This window comes from Macrotis lagotis, chromosome 3, assembly GCF_037893015.1.
Source record: "Macrotis lagotis isolate mMagLag1 chromosome 3, bilby.v1.9.chrom.fasta, whole genome shotgun sequence".
Lineage (NCBI taxonomy): Eukaryota > Metazoa > Chordata > Mammalia > Peramelemorphia > Peramelidae > Macrotis > Macrotis lagotis.
This window is the reverse complement of record NC_133660.1, coordinates 33,611,493-33,623,912: the sequence shown is the minus strand read 5'-3', so window position 1 is coordinate 33,623,912 and position 12,420 is coordinate 33,611,493. Positions and strand designations below refer to the sequence as shown.

Genomic DNA, 12,420 nt, shown 5'->3' with positions numbered 1-12,420 from the left:
TTCTTTCTTCTTCCCCTCTTTCTTTATTCCCATCCCTTCCTTCTTCCCTTCTCTTCCTTTCCCTTCCCTCTGCTCTCATCTCCTTCCCCTCTTCTCCCTCCTTCCTCTTCCTCTTCTCCCTCTTCTCCCCCCTTCCCTTCCTCTTCTCTTTTCTCCCTTTCCTTTCCTTTCCTTTTCAAAACTAAATCTCTCTATCACCTCTAGGTTAAGCAAGGCAGGGGCTACTCACATGCCCAAGCCCACTGCTGATTGGCACAAAAGTTTTGACCTTATTTAATTTCAACTTGTGCCAGTTAATCCTTCTTAGACAATCAGAAGCATCCTCCTCCAACACACTATCTCTCAGGTGCTCACCTTAATCATGTCAGATATCCATTCAATGTGGACACCCAATCAGCTTCATCCATATTGCAATGCAGAACATCCCAATTTCAAGTGCTCTAGTAGCCTTACCTAATCTTTCAGCAGAAATTAAGGGTATGACATTACAGCAGGTCTTTACTTTCAATTTTTTCAAACTCATGTCTTTGGGGAAGCTTCATATGAACCATGCAAGTAACTAGTTTGACATATGATGCTTCCTACCCCCATCCCTTACCTTACATATGATTAATATAAAATCTAAGCACAGGTGGGAATCTACTATTATTTTCTTTTCAATGAGATATTATATTATGAAAGGGGGAGGTAGATTAAATTCAGACACATTTTTTCCATTCAGTGAAAACATTCTCTCCAAAGTTTCCAGTGATCTCTTTATTGCTATGTCTTATGGATTTTTCTCAATCCTCACTGATCTTGAGTTGTCTAGCATTTCTTATCACTCATATATATTTAACCACCCCTAAAAAAGCTAGTAGTCAGCCTCCACTAAAAACCTATACCTTATATCTTTGGGAAAGAGTAGCTCTATCTTCAAACTGACCTCAACTATAAGGTTATCAACCACTAGTTTACAAAAAGTAAGGCAAAAGAATGACCACCAAGTTCATTTCTAATGTTTATTCTCTGGACAACAAATCCAGATAATAGAAGATATCTTCTCAGGTTGTACACACTCAGCTTTGTCACAGCAACCCAGTTCAGTGGGGAGGAGAAGGTAGTTGGACAATTATTATTCCCATTTACAAATAAGAAGGTTGAGCTCAGGGAGGAAAAGCTACTTGTCCACTGTCACATGCTAGCTGCTTTGGGATTCAGAATACAGAACATAAAATAGTAGAGCTTGGGGGGGGATGATAATTAGCATATATTTTTTTTAAATTATCTGTGAGAAGTAACACCAGCTGGCAAATATGTTGTACATTTTGCTTGCCATGTCCCGCAACTCCCCCCTTTTGTTTTTCTTTAAAACACCAAAAGTTAGAGCATTTTATACTACTTTTAAAGCAAATATACAACCCACTCTCCATTCTTCTCCCCATCCCTGTCTTTTCTGCCTGCTGGGATGTCAACGATTATCAAAGGCAATTCCAAGCAAAGAAGTGGTGGGTGGAATATGGAGGAGGGGGGAAATCAAGCTATTTATTTATGTTTGTCTTTATTGTTTATTGTTTATCTAATCCATTTCCATAAAATTTGAGGTACACTGTATCTGAGGCTCAATCATGCAAATTTTTCACAATACCCCTGTGGGGTTGGTCAATATTATGATACCTCCTCACCAATTATTTGAATAATTCAGGATAAATTCTCTCTCAACAGATGAATTGCCTCCCACTCGACTGAAAAGATTATGGTTACTGGAGAGTTCCCTCATCTATCTTCCACCACCACTCCAAGTCTCTATGACTATACTCACCCCCAACTCCTACAGAGCTGGGACACCAGTCAAGGTCTCCTGACTGAGTCAATGTTCCTTCCATCACACTATAGCAAACTTTTGTTCTGGCTCAAGGAGAGCTGGTATCATTGTAAACAATATGAAAAGATGTTTCTATGAATGTATTTCTAGTACAGCTTACACCCAATATTATCCTATCATCTCCAATAACTCCTTGATATCCTATCATCTCCAGTATCCTTATATAGCAATAATCTCTCCTCAGTTAAAATCATTGCAAAAGGAATCCAGGCTTCTGTTTCCCTTCTTCTCACTCTCTTCCATTCTCAGTTTCCTCAGCATTGCTTTCAACCTCAACTTTTCACTGAAATGGCTCTCTCTCTCTCCCAAGGTACCAGTAACCTCAATCGTCAAATTTGGTGATCTTTTCTCCTCCTCATATTGCTTTATTTCTTTTCAGCTTTTGAAACTATTGATCACATTCTCATTTTGGACATTTGTCTCTCTGTCTCTGTCTCTGTCTCTCTGTCTCTGTCTCTCTGTCTCTGTGTGTGTCTGTTTCTCTCTGTGTCTGTGTCTGTCTGTGTGTGTGTCTCTGTCTCTGTCTTTCTCTGTCTCTCTCCCCCCTCTCTCTCTCTGTCTCTCTCTCTCTCTCTCTCTCTCTCTGTCTCTCTCTCTCGCTCCCATCTTTCCTTAATCAACTAGAAAGTCTTCTGCCATTGAAACCTTGTCTCTCACTATCTTTCTAGTCTTAATAGACACCATATTCATCTATGAACTCTGTAGTCCAGTCATAGTAGATTATTTGATATTATTCACACATAATACTACATCTCAAATATTCAGGCTTTTACAATGACTGTCTCTCATGACTAGAATGCTTTTTTTTCTCATCTCTGGCTCAGACCAACTGACTTCCTTTCAGTCAACACAAGAAAGGGAAAGGAAAATAAGAAACAAATAAACAGAGAAAGAAAGAAAGAGAAAGGGAGAAAGGAAGGTATACTACTCAACTAACCAATTGCAATTCTGACTATTCACATAGGTTGTTGTCCATTCTTTAAGAGAATCATGACATCAGGAGATGATGCCATGACATGCAAGAGAATTGCCAAAGTCATCTCTAATTGTCCTGATTCCCATCTGGCCACTGGACCCAGATGGCTCCTGAGGAGAATGTGAAGCTGTTGACTTTGCACAACTCTCCCTCACTTGAATCCAATTCATGTGCATGTCATGGCATCACTTCCCTGATATCATGGTCCTCTCAGAACAAGGACAAAGACCAACCTGGCTTCAAGATTCTGCACCAACACTTCCCTCTGGCAGAGGTTTTTCTCCATCCCACCCTTCAGTTCCTACTGCCTAGTCCTCTAAAGTTAATTTCCATCTACTGTGTATAGTATCTATTTACCAATACATATAAATGTTTGCTCTTCCATTAGAATATAAACACCTTGAGGGCATGGATTGTCTATGTTCCCAGCCCTTATTACAAGGCTTAATAAATGCTTGGTGAATGATTGATCCCTTGAATTTGCTAAGCTCACTCCTTTGATGAAACTCACTTTGTTCTTAGAAATAAAAACTCTGTTATTAACTTATGCTATTGAAAAAACAGCATAGGGGCAGATAGGTGGTGCAGTGGATAGAGCACAGGCCCTGGAGTCAGGAGTACCTGAGCTCAAATCCAGCCTCAGACACTTAATAATTACATAGCTGTGTGGCCTTGGGCAAGCCACTTGACCCCATTGCCTTGCAAAAAAAAAGAAAGAAAGAAAGAAAAACAGCATAGACAAAAAATATATCTTAGCTTATTGTAGATTCAGGCTAACTAGATGGCAAGTCCAGGTTTAGTCACATACATACAATTGTACTACCATGGGTCAGGGAGAAGTACTACCATGGGGCAGAGAGAAGTACAGGCCAATAGAATCTGGAGAGCAAGCACAGATAAAATTGCCTTCCCGGTGCTTGCCTGAGAATAGTTCCATGTTCTATATATCAGAACTCTAGATTCTTAGGTAGAATGGTAAGGAATGCTACTTGTGTTCCTCCTTCTTCCCCTCAGTCATCACAGGGGATTCCTGTATAAGTATAGTTTCCATGATGGAAATGTTGGGGTATCTCTACTCTGAAATATAATAGCTCTATGCTTCTACATTAGGAAGTTGGTCTATCCAGACATAGCACCCTAGGCAAATCTCTGTGACAGGTCTCTACTAGCTCCCAGGTCATTTTCCCCCTTTCTTAAAGAGGTCAATATTCAAATCAGAGTCTAATTCAGTCCATGTCTATACCCTATATAAGGCACTTCAACATAATTTCTATGTTTTCTCAAATACCCTGGCACCATAGTCTGTGAAACTGTGACTCCCAAGTCTGAGACTTGGCTTTCCCTTGATCATACATAGAGAGAGTTAAACTCTGGATCTTACCATAACTCAATTTGCAAAATTAATTAGTAGAGCTTCCTATACCTATCTCTGTATCTCTGTAACCTCCCCATTAGTCTTAGAAGCTAATAGGCAGTTATCCTTGGTAAGGTTATTCCCAAAATGTATGTCCTCAGTGATATCCCCTTCTGTCTCCTCTTAAGACCTTGCTCCATCAATGATTTACTCTCTCATCTTCTTCCCTCTACTAATATATATTTGGGTTTTCCGTATTCTTGAAATAAAACAAAACCTTTTTTCTTGACCCTACTTTCCTAATAAGCTTTCCTCCTATTGCTCTCTTCTCTTTCATGGGAAGACTTAAAATTATAACTCTCCTCTCTCTTCCCTCTCTAAGTCGATTCGTGATTGTCTCAGTTGCCTACCACAATTAGGACTGGCTCCACCATATCAACACACACACAATGGTGTGCTTTGTCCACCTTCCTTTCTATTGCTGACTTTTCAGTTTCAGAACCCTAATCAAATTGATTCTAACACTGCTCATGGAAAGGGGGTGTCAATCTGCTTCCATATGACTCCACTCACCAGCTCTGTGGCTTTCCAAACCAAAATGCTCCTTCCTGGAAATTTCACTTCTACATGTTCCTGTCCTCCTCTTTTTGAATATGAGGTTATTAGGATAGGAGTTATCTTCATATTTGTATTTGGGGTCTTGGGGCTTAGTAGCATATAAGTGCCACATCATAAGTGCCTAATTAATGCTTCTTTCATAACAATAATGACAGTCAATGTTTACATAGTATTTTGTGTCAAATATATGCATATAACATTTTCAATATTAGGTGGATATCATATATAATACACCTATGTGTGTATGTGTGAATATATAAGTAAATATGTGAAATCTTATTTGATCCATATAACTACATGAAGAAGGGGCTATTTTTATTCTCATTTTACAAATAAAACAATTGAGGCTCTGAGAAACAAAGCGATTTTGTCACAAGTCATATAAATAGTAACTGATTGAAGCAGAATTTGAACTTGGGACTTCTTAACTCCAAATCTATTCCTCCCACCTGTAGCCTATATTTATTATTTCATTATTACTTACATTTAGGTCCATTCCATCTAGTTTCTGGCTCCATTAAAATTCCTCTTTTAAGAGTCACTAATGACCTATCACTTTCCACCTATAGCCTTTATTCACTGCTTTATTACCACTCACACACTTAGGTCCATTCCATCTAGTTTCTGACTCCATTAAAATTCTTCTTTTAAGAGTCTCTAATGACCTATCACTTTCCAATCTAATGGCCCTTTTTCTCAGTCTCCATTTCCATTGATCTTTTTGCAACATTTGACCACATCTCTCTTAATCCTCCTTTAACTTCCTCTGCCCTGCTCCCTACTGATTCTTTGTCTCTCTGTCTCCTTTCTTTGTTATAAATGTGCTGGACTTGGTGCTAATCCTGACCCCCCAAATACTCCTCTTTATTAGCTTGCTAAATATCTCTATCTGAATGCCAAATTGGCCCTGGAGACCTCATGTGTCCAAAATTGAACTTGTTTTATTTCCCCCCACAGAAATATCTGTTCCTCCTGAAAATCTCTCCAATTTGATTGCTACTATTCTCCCAACTGCTCAGGCTCAAAATCAATGAAATTCAGTTTTGATAGCCTTTGATTAATTTTCAGTTCTGAAAAAAAGTGTTGTTTTTAGGATTATTTCTTTTACAATCAGTTTCATTTCCTAAAAGCAGTTCTGTCTCTGCAAATAGTCTCCTCTCCTCATTCTTTATATTCTATTCATTTCTGGCATGCTACATGATTCAATCAATCTTGTTCATCTTCATTATCAGTGCCAGTCTATGTTGGATTACTATTTGGGCCTAGAGCTACAGGACAGATATATCAGTGAGGGAGAATTCATTTTAGGATGATGTCTATTTTTAAAATAAATATTTGGAGGTTGGAGAAATAATTTTCATGAGAAAATATGATGGCAAGTAAAGCTGAGAACACAAAGATCTTGTCCATTTCCATTTGGCTGTATAATATAGTCTCACTCTACAACTATTTGATATAAGAGTTTCAGTACATGGCTCAACTCAGGAAGACTATATTAAAGAACCATTCATAATGTGACTTCCTCTTCATGGTCATGCCACTGCATGGATTCTAAGAACAGATTCACAAAAGGCCATTATCTATTTTAAAACATTCTCTTCAGAGTAACATAGGCCAGTCCTCCCCCACCAAAAAAAATCACATATGAAAATCAGAGAAGGGAAGGATTTTTGAGATCATCTCATCCAATCTCTCTTACCAGACAGAAATCCTCTCTTTCACTATGAATATTCATTAATGAAAATGCTTCACTGGTGATTTTGTTGGAAAACATCCAATGTCAAATATATTTCTTGTAAACAATGTAACACTGGATTCTATTTTCTGATCCATTCCTCTATCCTCTTCCATTTTGTAGGTGAGTTCATCATATTCACAAATATGATTGTATTTCTGTATTTCTTTCTATGTTATCCTCTTGTACTTTTTCCTCTTTTTTCCATCCTTTCTTTACAAAAAAAAAAGAGGTGGAAAAATAAAAGCAATCTGCTCAGCCCTAGGAATCTATAATTGAAATGTCCAATTTCTACCCCTCTGATCCTCCTCTCTCTTCACTAAACTCAGACCCTAACCTATGATTTCCTCTCTTTTTTAAAAAAAATCTCTACACCCTGACCCTCAAATTTGATGTTAGTTTGACATATAATTATTTTCTCCCTGTTTCTTCCCTGCCTTTTAAATTCCCCCTCACCACCTCAAAGTCCTTAATATCACTTGAATTTAAGGCATTTCTATACCAAACTCTGAAGGTGTTCAATTCTCCTTTGTTTGATTTAGATAAGAGTAAGGTTCATGTGATATCCAACTCTGCCACCTTTATCTTCATATTTCTACACCTTTTTTCAAATACTCCGATTATCTAAAAATAGTAATTTCTCTCCATTAACTTCATTTCCCCTACTTCTTTTTCCTCCTCTTAAAATGAATTTAAAAGAATGGATCCACATTCAAGCTTTATTTTTGCCCTACTTTACTCTTAACGTTATGTTTTTCTTGACTCCTGTTTGTATTTCAAAATTTCTCTTCAGTTCTAATATTTTCCTTAGGAATGTCTGAATATCTCAGTAAAGTCTTCTATTGTTTTCTATTGGTATTTTTCCATGCCAATCATTCTTAGACATTGAAGATAAGTTATTATTATTTGTAATCTCTTTGCCTTTTGGAATTTATTCCAGTGTTTTCTCTCTTCCATGACAGTTGGAGTACAGTCTTGCATGATCCTAATTGGTTTTTTGGTTCATGAAATCTTCCTCAATGCTTGCAATATGTTTCATTAGACTAGAAGCTGCAGATTTTGCCTCTGATTTTCCCAGTATTTGCAGTTTGAGGTTACTTTCAGAAGATGACTAATGGATTCTTTATTTTCATTTTGTTCTCTAATTCTAATAGATCTAAAGAAATATTCTTTTATAATGTCTGGAAATATGACAACCAGGTTGTTTTTTGTTGTTTGATTGCAGTTTTGAGGAAGCCATTGATTTTTAAATGATTTTTTTATGTTTTTCTAGATCAGTTGCTTTGATAATAGATTTGTTATAAGATAAATGTTTCCATAATTTCTTTCTTCCTATTAACAATTTCCACCTTAAGGAAGACAAAGCTGCTTCTGGGACCTGATTAGTGCCATATTCTAAGACACCTTTTTCTTTTCCACCTCACCCAGACCACCAAACCCAATAATATGGAGGAGGTCTAGCACAAAGCTATCCTAGAGACTTGAATGTCCCAGATCATGAAAGGACATAAAATGTCTCAATTATATGGAGTCTAGGCCCCTTTAATTTGATAGATTTTTTGAAATCCACACAAATACCTTTACTATGTCTGATGACTAGATGTATTTTTATACAGAGATCAGAGGAACTGCCTCCAAAGATGTTCAGTGTCATTTTAACCTGGCTGCATATCTTTGTTGTGTTAGAACAAAGTAAAACTCATTAAATTTTAAATGTTTGACAACCTACAAGTACCCCACCAACCTCAACACCAAACCTGAACCAAGACATACATAGCATTAAAGCGGTGCCTCTGATAAGATTCCTTGCATCTTCTACTTGTACAACAATCTAATTTTGTTCTAGTATTTCTTGTTGTTTCATGACCCTCTAGAAATCTGATTGTTCCTTTTATTTTTCAGGGGATTCCCCTAATTTGGTAAGGATTTCCACTTTCTGTTCTAAGCTTTTTATTCTCTGTCCATTTTCCTCCCAAAGCTCTAATTTTAATTCTAATTTAATTTTTTAGCTCTAGTTTATTTTCTCCCAAACACTCTTGGAGTTCTCATGGCCAAGCCATTCTTTTTTATCTTCTGAGGAATTGTTTATAATTGTGTAATTATGATCTTCTCCTGTTTTTTTTCTTGAGCTTTTCTTAACCCACAGCATTTCTTCATTGTGCTTGGCATTTTCTTCTGTTTATTTATATCTTTTGCTTCAGTTTTTTTATCGGAATTGTGTGCTAGAGCCAGACACAGCTTCCTATTGCACTCTTGAACAGGCTGGGCAGTCCTATTTTGGTCCTGTCCCCCTCTATGATCTGGATGACAAAGCCTCTATGGTTCTAAATAGGAGTCTAACATGTCCTTGGTGTAAAATCCTTGTGTCTTGGTCTGTCATCTAATAACCCCATGCTAACTCTAAAACTCTTCCCTGCCTCTCTCACCTTTACCTTGCACCATCTCCAACTAGGAACGATCTCTGTCCCCAACAGAGGTCCTGATTGGTCTCACCGATTATGCAGGTTTTGCTGGGTATAGACCTCCTGCAAAACTAGCAGGTCAGTACTGGGACTACCCAAAGGTTCTGCTCTCTTTTGGTGACCACAGCAATAGTAATGGATTGAGAGCTCTTGGAGGGTCCATAGGTCCTGGGGATGTACTAACCCTGCCCTTCACAGTGATTCCAAAGTGGACTGCTCAAGTGCTATACCACCAAAAGTGCTGGCCTTCAGCTTCCTGGTGGCCACCCAGCACATAGGTGCCCATGCACCATGTTGGCCCTTTCTTCAGTTGTGGCTTTATTGTTCACTGCCAGTTCACTGGACTTAGACCTCTTGGAAATTGTCCAATCCACCCTCCCTGTGCCATGACCTGAAGGACTGACTGCCCACTGCCACTCCAAAGATCCATCTATTTTAGGTCCCAGCTCACTGTTGGCTTCCTCCTCCCTATTTTGTTTCAGCTCAGAATACTTGTTCAAGCTTCTAGCAATCCTCTTGTGCAGTCCGGGACTGAAAGGAGGTATAGATTATTCCTTCTCTTTGGCTTTCTCTGAAGTATTTTTTTGGGGATATTACTGATGTGTTAAAGGGAAAGGTGGTAGTCTCTAAGAACCTTTCGCATTTCCTTATTCACTGGAAGTCTAAAACCTACCTCTAAATTTGATCTGACAAGAGAGAAATATCACCTCCCTCAATCTAGATATACTGCCTATATACTCTATAGCTTTATTGATCATCTTATCATTCTATTGATTCATATCAAGTTTATACCCATAAAAACTCTCTTATTTGGTTTAGGAGGAGGGGGAGTCAATTGCTATCTAGCCATTCCTCTTTCATCTTCTACTTGCAAAGTTGTTTTTTGAAAACAATTATAGTATATGACTACATCTATGTCTTTTAAGTCTCATCTCATTAGGTTCAGCCCAATATTCTAGCACTTAACATGGCATAGTAAATAGAGTACTGGATCTGGAAATCAAGAAAGCCTAAGTTCAAATTCAACCTCAAATACTTATTTTGTTAGACCTTGGGAAAGTCTTTGTCTGTCTTAGGTTCCTCATCTGTAAAATAAGGAAATAACAGCACCCATCCATAGGGCTGTTGTTAGCATCAAATGAAACAATATTTGTAAAATGCCTCACACAAAGTAAGGACTTAACAAATTATTTTTCCCCTTTTAAATTTTATTTCCTTAGATTCAGTCCAATAATCTAGTCTATTAATATCTTCTAAAATCCTGACTATATCTTCCTACATGTTAACTGTCATCTCCAGCTTTTCAGTGTCATTGGTAGAACTGAAACATTTATCACGTATGCCTATATTCAAGCTGTTGATAGAACTGTTATCACAGGCCCCTTGGCAGATCCCAGAGATCTTTGCAAGTTAACACCAAACCTTTAGTGACTGTTCTTTGAATCTACCCATTTTTCCAGTTCCAAATCCACTAACTGTATTATTAACTCATCTACTCCTCTGCATCTTCTCCACAAAAAGTAGCGTGAGAGATTTTGTCAAATACTTTGCAGAGCCCTTGGTTCTTCTCTCTCTCTCTCTCTCTCTCTCTCTCTCTCTCTCTCTCTCTCTCTCTCCCCCCTTGTATTCTTGTGATAAATGGGGATATTCATGTGTTAGTCCAGAGCCAAAGATGTTTCTTTAGAATCATGGGTAGGAACAGGGTCATGATGAAGAATATGGGTTTCAGATTCAGCCTAGAGTTACATGTCTGAAGGATACGCACTGAGTTTACTCCCAAGAAAAGGAGCTCATGAATAGGCCTTAAGGCAACAGCTCCCTTCCTTCTTCACTGTTTCAGGATTTCTCAGGGTCATGATTTCTGGCATTGGAGTACTGCAGCCAAACCTCAAGCCTTTTTCCTAATGAAAGAGCCTTTCTGAAATTCACCCCCTCCTGACAGGTTTGGGTGGATAAAAGTCACTCCAAAAGTGCTCATTTCCTCTATTCTTCATTCTCTCTCACTCTTCCTACCAGTCCTTAAAACAATAACCCACACTGTTCCACATATCAGTTTTTAATTTACAGCCTCGCCGGTTTTGTCAAAAAGAAAAAATTCTTTCAACCAAGTAGAATTATGCTGTATTATCACCCAAGATAATGGAATTATTGTCTTATAGCTATACATACATTCATGGGGGTTGGGATGGGGAGAGACAAGGATTGTGTTCAACCCTTAAAAAGGTGTATCATGTGGAAAGTACACAATGGCTGCCAAGGTTCTGTCTGACCTTGGGGAAAAGAATTGAGAGAAATGGCTGAAGATGTATAGGAGGCAGATTAGGTTCAATGTAAAAACCAAAAGCATTCTGCTTTGGATGGTAAAGTTAGTTACCCAGATCTAGAGATCATAGAGGTTAGAGAAGAGAATTTGGTTCAGATGCAGTGTGGCCTTGTCCAGACCCACATCTCCAACTGCTTCTAGGAGAGCTATCCCTGGATGCCCCCCCCCAATTCCCTCTCCCATGTTTAAAACCCATTTCAAATGCTGCCTTCTTCATTAATTTTCCATGATGTCCTTCTTCATCAAACCTCACATAGCACTATTAAGTTGTCTCTGATGTATTCTCATGAAACCAGGTGAGATGAACGGCACCCATGTTCCACTGCTGGTCTAGAATGCCAGGCTTCTAACCCATTATCATTCTAATCAAGGCAAAAAGAGGCCCTCAGAATATGTTCAGTTATATTTTCACTGGAAGTCAATCACTCAAGCATGGTAGAAGAAAAAAAGGTCACCAAGGGATAATACTTACCCACCAATTGAGGGAGGGAAGAAGCTTCCCGGTCCAGCATTATTGATCCTTTCTCCATGCATGTCCTCAGTTCAAATAAACTGTGCAAGGACAGTGTGGCCACATGAGGTTTGCTCCATCTCTCTCCACCCTGTTCCACTTTCTCTTCAAACTTGATCCACCTAGGAGAAAGCAGATGAGTGAAGAGAAATGAAGATTGTGGCTGCCCTACACAGGCGGCTCCCTTCCAAACCTGAGCACCGGCAAAATATCTACCAATAAAGACTTTTAAGTACTTTTCTTATTATTCAAGTAATTTAATAGGAAGGAGAATGGACAAAGGAATAAAACTGATATTATTCAAAATAACCTTTTTCTATTTTTGTCACAAGCTGGAACAAAATAAAGGCAAAAACGAGGAGAGAAAAAATTCTCTTGCTTTCTATAAGACATTATTCCACTATAAAATTATTTAAGGACCTTAGTTATGGAACTTAATTATTATAACATTCAGACGTTAAATACAGGAATTCTTATGCTTCATACCTATACTTTCATACTAGCCACCTGCAACATGCTTGGACAACTTTTATTGAAATGGGAATTCAACTTTGACTTCAGAGAGAAATTTTATGTA

General features: G+C 38.2%; 1 protein-coding gene across 8 annotated transcripts in view; it reads right to left on the bottom strand.

The window, feature by feature from the left end:
• Positions 1-12,420, bottom strand: part of SLC4A4 (solute carrier family 4 member 4) — a 401,810-nt gene that overhangs the window by 204,445 nt on the left and 184,945 nt on the right. For all 8 annotated transcript variants that reach the window (XM_074228425.1, XM_074228424.1, XM_074228430.1 and 5 more), the window contains one exon: positions 11,805-11,965. In XM_074228425.1, the coding sequence (XP_074084526.1) occupies positions 11,805-11,965 (161 nt within the window). The remainder of the gene's footprint in view (positions 1-11,804; positions 11,966-12,420) is intronic.